General features: G+C 36.9%; 1 protein-coding gene across 2 annotated transcripts in view; it reads left to right on the top strand.

The window, feature by feature from the left end:
* The window catches only part of LOC150106526 (uncharacterized), a 75,411-nt gene extending 67,614 nt beyond the window's left edge, over positions 1–7,797 (top strand). For both annotated transcript variants that reach the window (XM_090392515.1, XM_090392516.1), the window contains one exon: positions 6,801–7,797. In XM_090392515.1, the coding sequence (XP_090248641.1) occupies positions 6,801–7,600 (800 nt within the window). In that variant the 3' untranslated portion in view covers positions 7,601–7,797. The remainder of the gene's footprint in view (positions 1–6,800) is intronic.
* The last annotated feature ends 3,098 nt before the right edge of the window (positions 7,798–10,895 follow it).

Consider the following 10,895-nt stretch of genomic DNA (forward strand, 5'->3'; position numbering starts at 1 on the left):
TACAGCATCAAAACCAAGTCGTTGGTTTCGACTTATTGGGAAAACCTCCATGTTTTATTTGAGATATTAGCGAAACTGAGAGTGCTAGAGACAGGCTTCGCTGTGGTCTTTCTCGAATAAAACAACTTCTTGCATCTCACTTAAAATCGAAAACAATCCTGAATTCACGAGGAAGTGTGCATAAAAGGCGAACGTTAGTCACGTATCTCCGCTGGGAGAATACTAAAACGTAATCAATCGCATACATGAAAAATTTCACTCGACTGGGAATTACAGAAATGCTTGGAGTAAAACAATGGTAGAAGAACAGAATTTAAGAGTAGATGCTAGAACAACAATAAACTAGACAACATAGTATTCTTTTGAAGATTTTTTTTCCTCGATGACGAAGCACATTTATTGTAAAATACTCTTCAGATTGAAGAAACTGAATTCAAAAAATCTGCTTCAAATTATTGGGAAGTTCAAGTTACAATGTAAATAATTCTAGGATCGTGTGTGTGTGTGTGAGAGAGAGAGAGAGAGAGAGAGAGAGACGGAAGGAAGATATTTGAAAATCCGTGCTCAAATTTGATGCAATTTTAAGTGCAGATTTTGACTTTTTTAAGGAGAATGAATTTCTCCTTAGATAAATATAAATGTCTCTGTCGAGAGATGAACGTTTTGTACGATATCACCGACATTCTGAAAGAATTCGAATTATGGCCGAATCAGCTTGACTGAAGAGGACGACGTATTATGTCTGTAAAGTGCGTGCGTTATTCTGACAGGAATGCTTAATTTGTGGGATTTAAACACTCTGGTTTCGGGAGGCAAATGAAAGAACTGTCACTCACTGCGTTCATCTGGATTTGAGACAAGCATGGGAAATTATATTTTCTTAAAGAAATAATTCAAACTGATAAAAGACACAAAACTTGAATAATGTTTATCATAGGAAGAATTTTCGATTTAGAATAAGCCATCTTCTATGCGATGATGAATTGGCATCAAGTCAAAAGCGAAAACAAACATTCACTTCCACAATAACACTACGCGATTTTTTTTTCAGTTTTAGTATTTCAATATGTCTTACGTGTCATGTTCTCGCATACATTGTTCATTTTTTATCATTAGTGGTTAAAATTAATACTAACATTGATGAATTATTATTATTATTATTATTACTTCGAATTCTCATGAAGTCCTATGATAAGGCTTCTCCTTAATCCACTCCCCCCACCCACACACACATCATTATTTCACCGCATTGTATCGTTATTTACCAACTACATGTCTTCTCCGGCCAGTCTACCCATTTTAGGGACGGAAAAAATCCTAATAACATCGCATCAACTTCAATAGAGAAAGACTTCATCAAAGTTCCTCTCGTCATGACGAGAGTCAAACTCAACTTTTTTCCAAGCAAAGAACAGGCCAAGTTGTCCTTTTGAATGCACTACAGACGCGCTTTATTGAAAAAAATAAAAACCATCGTGATTCAGCCCTATATTTAAGTGACTTTAAAATCTTTAAAAAATAAAAATAAAAAAAATAAAAATCAATGTAGTTATTACTGTATCAAAATGAGTACCATAGCGGAGGGGCACACAGTGCTCCCGACGTTTGAAGAACTTGTGACTAAAATTGTTGCAACGAGCGATTGAATATTATTTCTATATAAGATGGAAATATGCTTATAAATGCAAATTCTCTGTTGAATTGCTCTTAACATATAAGATTCTCTGTCTTCCTTAATGATGTATTTATATTTGGAAGGACTACCCTACTATTTGTGAAAGTCCCTAATTTATCCGTTATGCCATTGATGATAAGCAGACAAAATGATATTTAATACCAAAACTCAGTATATGAGGTAACACTTAAAGCAAAGACTAATTCCGTACAGTATTCAAACAATCATATTCTGCAAATCTATTTAAAAGAAAATGAATGAAAGACATGCTAAGATAACAGTAAATGGCATATAAATATGATTTTGCTATCAACTTAGTTCAAGAAGTGCCTTGGATGGAATTCCTGCCTGGCATTTGTTTGCGTTTCTTCGTTGATACTTTGTAATTAAAAAAAACAAAACAATTTTTTTCTTTATAAAGAATTTACAGAGAAGATCTGTGCTCGTTTAAATTAAAATGGCGTGATGCTATCCATTCATAGCATGAAAAAACATTTTAAAAGGATGTTATGACTACATTTATAAGTACTGAGAATTGTTTGGTGCTGTAATTTGTAGCCAAGTTCACCAGCTAACTGGAGAAACACACGGGGTTGGCGAAACTTCGCTTCTTCAATAAGTGAAATAAACTTATTGACAAAGATGGCATACCACAATGTCATAGATTAATTGGTTCTCTGCATACAGCAATCTGTGGAAGTTAATTGGGTAATTAATTTTTTGAAGAGAGAGAGATAGTAAAGATTATGACCTCGTGGAAGGCACACTTATTTCCAGGGTGAGGTCAGAAAGATGTGTAACGAGAAGAACATGAAAGATTGACATTACCTTAGAGACGGTCTTAGAAGCCATCTATATAAATGCAGGAGGAAATACAATGAAATGTGTGCATGACATGTGCAATTGGAATGCATAATGAAAGGGCATCGTTCAGTTGCTACCTGCACAAACACAAGAGATCATTTTTATGAGTCATCCACAATCCACACTCTCAAAAAATTGTTAATTTTTTTTTGTTGTTGTTGGTTCGTCTGACTGCATCGGAAGGAGTCATGACGCTTTCTTAGCATTTTCAATAAAACGTATTTTCCGATAGTACAGTCGATATCGACGATGTCCTTTGGTTGGAAAGACAAAAAGGCATCGTCGAATCTCGTCTAGAACACGAAACACCTTTATGAGGACTTTTCAACTGAAGGTGGGTTAGTTGGTGTCTCATACAAGTGAAAAGTTTTTCATCCCGCAAATATCACGAATTTTCTAGCAGTTTTATAATCTAACAAGGATAAGTTAGTAGATCTTGGACAGAGGTGATGGACTTGCTTTCTCTGACCAACGAGCCAGTTTGCCTTTCTTAAATTATACCAATATTTGATGTACATAGGTGATGCATAAATTCTACTATGCCATCGGGCTGATGTAAGAATTTATTAATTATATATTCGTAAATCAGAAGTCTTGTTCAAAATTTGGATCGATGATTCCAATAAACAAGGATATCAAGTCCTCTCAGTAAAGAAATCAACAATTTTGTGGCGTTTTTAGATAAATAAATAAAAATATAATGCTGAAGTTAATAAATTTCAAAATATCAATGAATTATCTACAAACATAACTATCATAAAAAATAAAATAATTATAATTTTCTGACAATGCAATAAAGCCACGAGCTTTTCAATCGTTTGGCGATACTTTGAGATCTTCGAAGTTGATGCTAATATGGATAAAATTTCAACAATACGAGGAATGTTTCAAATGTGAGATATCAAAACACTCAGATCTTTTTAGACAGAAAGATGAGCAATCTAAGCTTAATGGAGTAAGAGGCAATTTTATCCTTCTCCACTGAATAGTTTAGGTGATAAGATGTTCGCGTTTTACTACAGGCATCATCATTATTCAGTATATCGCTTACTAGAGGATCTTTTTGACCCATTCCATTCATTCGATATCATTTTATTTCCATTTTATTATTATAAGATAGCTTCATTTGCATTCAGGGCAAATTTAAAGGTCAAACTGTGATCGCGATGAGCTGTATTTCTTACGATGTTTCTTAATGGTTCCAGTTATAAAGAAAAAAGATTTAGTATGTAATTTGATCTCTTTAAACTTTGAAAAAATCCTTCTAATGATTTCATGTAAATTTTTATTATAGGAAAATTATATACGCAAATCACTTGTCTGAAATATTACCCTGTCATCAGAGCTCTTAACATCCATCGGATATTAAGAACTCTTGTGACCACTACCAAAACCTGATTAATTAATAGTTGCTCGCTGTCCATAAAACGTGAAATATAATGCAAACTTTTTGACTAACTATTGTTCAGCATAAAATGATACTCGACTAATGAACACTCATAGGAGCAACTGACTTACTTGAATTAGGTAGTTCATAATTAAGAATCTGCAGAAGTTGGAATGAATATCACATATAAGGAGAGAGAAAAAAACATTTTAAATGAGCGATTGTAAATAATTCATAAAGGTCCAGAGGCAATGAGTTTAGCTCTTTTGATCTCGGCATCAACAAAGAATCGAATCACTCCAACCATTAAAAAATCATCAAAGTACCATTAGTAATGTGGCCCAGGTGAGTGTATTAACACAGTTCCATCACCGCCTTGCATTTAAGCTGTCCTGAAATGCTAGCTTTCAAAGGGAGGGTCACGGCAATACGTATTTCTATTGTTTGGTTTTAGCGCCAATCATTACGATATCAAGTGTTTATATCTCATCTTTCTCGTACCCAACCCATTAAATGCGTATATTACACAATACACAGTCCTGTGTGTCTTGTAAAGCATAAGATGCTTAGAAAACGTTGGAGAGGTATACGCTTCTAGAAGATAGAAATACTAATAAGTGATCATTAAGTTTTTCCTTCAGAGAATATTATCTCATCATCATCATCGTGTTGTGAAGAGAAGGAAATCGGCCAAATAAATAAATAAATAAATAAATAAATAAACTGGGAGCAAGCGCCACGATTGCTTAGTGCCCTAACGAGAGGAAGGGACACAGCATCGAATCATTAATAAGTTCATTGATGTAGGTCCTTGCAGAGTTATTGCCTTTCGATAACATTATAGAATCGAAGCTGTTTTAATGTCCAAGCACGCGATGTAATGTCAGAAAGAACTACACACTATAAAGTATATATCAGTCTTAAAGATGAACAGAAATGTCTTCATGATTTTCTCTCTCTCTCTCTCTCTCTCTCTCTCTCTCTCTGTATCTCTGTCTGTGGTCACTATCATTCCTCAATTTTCGTTCAAACTTGTCAAAAATACAAGCAGCTGCTGCACAATATCCCTTTACTGTCCATCTTCATAACTACCAAACTGACATCGTCCTTTTCTTTCATTTCGTCTATCCCCGTGTTTGGAAATAGCCTTCCTCACTCTGTCTTCCCCAGACACTACCGCTATCTTCAGTTCAAAAACATATCAACAGTTTCCTTCTTTCTCCTTAACCAACTATCTATATATTTATGGTTTTCATTGTCTTCTTGAACAATCTTCTCTCTTGGTCATCGATGTTTGTAAAAGCCTCCTCTAGACGAACGTGATAGCTCTTTGAGTTTATAAGGCTTGTCTTGATTGTAAAAAAAATTGTAAACAAAATGCGGTTTCCTTTCTTTAGAGGAAACGTTAACAGGAAAATTGTGTTGTATCAGCCTAAAGAGACTCAATGAATCTTTCTCCATTATTAAGGAATTTTTTCCCAAAGTCTGTGCAGCGCTAGAACAGTATAAGTTCATTAAGTTATCGAGTCAGGAATTATTACTTAAAAGAATCAATTTTAGCATTATTCGTATTCAGTAAATCATTGTACGATGAATTAAATGAAAACATTTAGAGATTAACTAGGTGAAGTATCTTTGTTTTCATCGAATAGGAAATGGTATTTAAAAGTTCGTAAGTATTATTTTGTATTGTAAAAATACAAATTCTTCCACGTCCGCCACGAAAATTTCTTTTCAAAGAGCATTACCGTTACTGAACTACGAAAGCTGTTTTTGTGATACTTCTGGAAACTGAATTTGTATAATGGCAGTATTGTACAGGTTAGCTCACTAGTGAACTGTGTAGAAAAGGATACCGAGTGTTTTTTTTTGTGACTGGGGAGGCTATTCATGTCTTTGTGCAGGAAAAGGTGCAAGTCGGAGACTAAGAAGAGAAACTTGATCTTGTCTGGATATTATCAAAGGTAAAGTAAGGGAAAGGAAGTGAGATCTTTATCGAAAGAAATAAGACAACACTGCATTTGGATAGCAATGAAGTTTCCAATATGCTGGAAAATATAAGGAGATTTAATGCCAAGGAAATAGAAGTATGAAGAAAACGCGCTCGCTATTAATATATCATCACCAAGTAGGCACCTACTAAAATAGAACACTTCTTTGTACGCCTTATTTTACTTGTAGTTATATTCATTTCTTACTCGAATCTCTTTCCAATTCGAAACTAAACAATCTTAAATGGGTGCAAAAGCAGGTTCCGAAAGATAAGCTCTCCTTCGCAAATTTTCAGAAGGAATATTTTCCGCAGATGTGCGTAACCACTGCATCAATTTGAGATCTCTTCGAACAAGGTAGAATAATAGCAATGATCGAAATGGCCATAGAAAGAAATTGCGTTAGCGGATTTTTATTTTTTATTTTTTTTAATATTAATTATCCATGATATCCAACAGGTCCTTGAAGCCTGCGATTTGTTCAGATTAGCTTTCGTAATCCTAATTTTAGGATAAGATGGTTAGTCTTATACCTAAGTAAATCATGTATGTTTTGGCCGGTTTGCTTGTTTTAAAAAACTTGTAAACCCTTCCCCTCCATAGGAGATCGACTAACTCACTCTCAGTTAAAAAGCGCAGAGAAAAAAAAAAAAAAAGATTGTTCACGTTTGGACAGGATTCGAAACATGGTCTTTCATCCAAAAGGACTTCGTTGAAACCGACTGGGCTAAGACTCAATGTTGCCATGCAGATTCCACATTTTTTTTCATATTCAAAGTGTTACTTTACTGGGAATTAGTACAGAATCCAAACGAATATTATATGTTTGAAAATAGTTGATTCACTGAACCCTTTCTAACTGCTTCTTTACTTTCATTGGCAGATCCAAATGGTGCTGAATACAGAGGACAGTCACCCAATTATCACCATGCAAGCTATTCTCAGGGTTTCCAGTCTTACAGCGAGGCGCCACCTAGCGGTGACTCATGTGGTGCTATGGCTACAGAAGTCGACAAACTCGAGAAGTCGGCAAGGACGAGGTTAACCGAAGCGGCGATGCACGTGCTAAAAATGATCGAGGACTTTCGACTCGAAACGGAAGCCGACAGGTACGTAGCAGCATCTCCGGACCAAAGCTCAGGCTACAGGTCGCTAGGGGAAAGACATGCTGCACCTTCGGTAAGAGGTCGCGAAGGACGTAGCAGTCATGTAAGCGGACATATCATAGCAGCATCCAACATATCTCGTGTCTCGGGAACGCTTGCCTGTTCCCATTCACTCCCCGTACCTCCGACTCGCGTTATTGGAGCCGACTTCAGCGCCGTAGCTGTGCCTTGCATCAGCACAGCTACGGATCTCCATGTCTACGAAGAAATCGTATACGACTTAATTTCCGAGAGAGGGCAGCATCGTGAGCAACCTCCCCCTCTTCCCGCCCGACCACCAGAACGTATGAGGCGACAGAGGCAAAATACATCCAGCAGCAGTTCGTGCCCTCCCCCGGCCCACGAGTATCCTCCGAAACTTCCGAAGCGTCGTAGTGACCAAAGGATGCCCGCTCCCGACCATCCCGATAGGAGAAGCATAGACAGTGTGCTAGAAATGGAATGGTTTATGACGAGGAGCAAGCGATCTGAAAAGCGGGTCGAACGCGGATTTCCAGTCGACTATTCTTCTTCATGACTCGATGTGTGTATGTGCATATCAAATGTGTATATCAGTTTTAACCTTTATTTCACCACTGCTCAATTATAGGTAGCTATGTGGTCCTATGTGACCACCCGGTTGTTCCTAACATTCAAAAAGTTGTTGTTGTTATTATTATTATTGTCTTTTATTTCTCCAAAAACGAATAAATAATTTGTTCTGTTTAAACCAAATCGAGTGAGTTTTCCTTTTCAGACTTTAAAACTAAACACAAATGATCCATTGACAACATCAGAAAATTGTTCAGTCATTTAAAATGAAAATCTTGCATCAGGTATTGGCTAAAATCGGGAAGCTAGTGACATTATTATTAAAAAAATAATAATTAGCATAAATTGTGTCTTAGTCTTGTCATTTTTAGCATCAAGTGAATGCAGTTTGACAGACCAGAAGTAGTATCATCGCTAAGTAGCGTACAAAAATTAGAACACTCTGTACACCTTGTTTTACGTGCAGTTATATTCATTTCCAACTCAAATTTCCTACTCCAACCATCTTAAACATGGCATTTACTACTGCCCGGGTGTAAAAACAGCCCACGAAAAATAAAGCTGTCATTCGTAAATTTTTAGATGGAATATTTTCTGTAAATAAATCTAGTGAATCGCAGCTTTCATTTAAGATCTCTTCGGGCAAGATAAGAATAATAGTAATGGCTGAAATAATAGTTTATGAAAAATAAAAGAACCAGAATCGCTAGATGTCGTAAACATTAATCGTGATTTAACATACATTTCTAATGAAGAAACAACGCAGTTATTATTTCTGTTGATTCGCATCATCAAATTATTGAATATCAATATTTGTATAAATATTCTATTCATCTGCACATTCTTTCCAGAATTTGAGGGAAAAATTAGAACAGACATACAACTAATAACTCGTTTTTTGTGTAGTGTAGAGATGAAGCTTCAGCATCTCTCTCTCTCTTTCTCTCTTAAACAACTGCATCATTGCATTTGCAACTTTCTGCATCTACTAATTTATATACACTTATTTAAGGCTATCAGGAAGTATCTATTTCGAGTATGGATGGTTTGTCCCTGGTACTGGGTTCCACACATCCGGGATTCCCCATATCCCTTGTATACTTTAGTGTATAAGAATATGGAGAAGTTTATGCTCTGCTTTGTATCGCAACATAAAGTACACCTACCGGCCATTGAATTAAAACCTTTATGTCAACGTCACTTACGCAGCGAATATTAAAAAATAGCTTTCACGTGCGTCACCGCATGTTTTTCGATAAAGCGCTTATTGTCGGTGCCCGTCTGACTGTAGCCACGATTTTGAAAAAAAAGCAGAGCTGAACTGATTTCTCAAAAAGCAAGATATCCTGGGTGTTTAACGAGGTAGAAAAATAACCCACGTTTGCTTGTTTAAGAGGCGTAACTGATCCTAAAACGGGACCTGAGACATTCTGTCAGGAAAGAGATCGCCGTCGTCTGAGAAGGCTTGTAGGATAAACAGAAATTCCTGAGTGCAGCAATTGACCGATGAGTTTAACGAAGACTGTTCCGACCCATATCTCACCGAACTATGCGCAGGGAATTGAATAGGATTAGTATTGACAGCATTAAAGAAGGTCCAACACGGTGTTAAATTAAAGTTTCTAATTCAGTTGCCGGTGGGTGTAATCTCTCGAAGGAAAAAAAAAAAAACAAAAACCAAATATGAAGCAGCAGAACTCCAAATCGCAGCCTTCCAAAAAAATGGTTTAGTTAAATATATCGGTGGTCGTAGTAGTATTACTTGGCTTGCATCAAATAGCTTAAAGGATTTTAGAATACGTGTTCAAGATTCAACTCGACTTGGACTTAAGCAGTGAAGTTTATAAATTATGTGAACTGTTCTCTTGTTCTAGGGTTGTTCCTGTTGAGGAAAAAAATAATACGAGATATAAAATTCCGCATAATTGCGTGTGTGTGTGTGTGTGTGTGTGTGTGTGTGTGTGTGTGTGTGTGTGTGTGTGTGTGTGTGTGTGTGTGTGTGTGTGTGTGTGTGTGTGTGTGTGTGTGTGTGTGTGTGTGTGTGCTGAAGAGAGAGAGAGAGAGAGAGAGTGCAGTATCAGTATATTGAGTACAAGTGGGAATAAAGGGAGTGGACAAGAGAATGCATGAAATGAACAGGAGACCGAAATTGAGAAAGTTCGTAAGGATGATGAGCAGGACGTTGTAGAGAGTGCAGACTGAAGGTGGGAGATCGAAAAGAGATTCGGTGGAAAGGGAAAGAAGGTAGAGGGAGTGGAGTATGGAAGCATGGAAGGCAGAAAGTAGAGAAAACGGAATGAAAGAATACAAGCGAGAGGAAGAAAAAGCAATGAGAAGGAGAGAGAGAGAGAGAGAGAGAGAGAGAGATGGTCGAGAAGATTGAGAAGATTGAGAAGAAGAAGAAAAAAGAAGAGGAGTTGTGGAAGAACAGAAGGAGTAATAATTAGAACACCGAAAAAAAGTTGGGAGAAAAGTGAGTGAAGAATTCCAGTGTCAGCGGAATGAGGTTGTGACGAATTAAGGTGTGGGGATTTAATGATTCCAGATTTTCAGATCGAATGGCTACCGGGATGGTATTTGGAAAACGATAGAGCGTTTATCGTGTGAACGTGTTTGATATGAATATCACGTAATCAGAACATGGTAGCTTAGGATTGGAGAGCAGTGATGGTAAAGATTGTGCAGAAAAGTGTGTGAGCTGAGGACAGTGAGTGTGTTGCTTCACTATGATAATGGAAAACTGAGGAAACCAATGTAATAATGAATGACATCATAGCGAGAATGTGTGGGTTTGGAATATGTTGATGCCCTGAGTGCATTTCATGATAGAAAAAAATATCCGGTGATGGGCTACATTTAAACCGGGAGATAATATAGGCAAGGAGAGAGGTTGGTGTTACGTGAGCAAATCAGTATGATGAACGAGGGAAAAGCGTTAGGATATGAGGCAGCAAGACAGTTTATGAGAGGTGTGGCTTCGCTGATGGGAGATTGGTATGTTACCCAGCAGAGCGGCGACCTGGGAAGAATATAAGAGTATAGTGTTAATATGGTTATTGGAAATGAGCTGCTGTAAAATGGAACAAGGTGGATCAGGAATGGAGAAAATGCCAGTCTCCTAGAAGATTGTTAGATTAGTTGATTGCTGGAATTGGTATTAATCAGGGATTTTAACTGAAGGTGAGTTATCCAGTCTCATACGGAGGTGGAAAATTTTTTCCTCCTGGAAACTCGGGTATTTTTTCCTCAGACCAGCCAGAAGAATATACACAAATTCCATA

The sequence above is a fragment of the Typopeltis vanoorti genome, chromosome 5 (assembly GCF_054136105.1).
Source record: "Typopeltis vanoorti isolate ZY-2024b chromosome 5, IOZ_Tvanoo_1.0, whole genome shotgun sequence".
Classification (NCBI taxonomy): domain Eukaryota; kingdom Metazoa; phylum Arthropoda; class Arachnida; order Uropygi; family Thelyphonidae; genus Typopeltis; species Typopeltis vanoorti.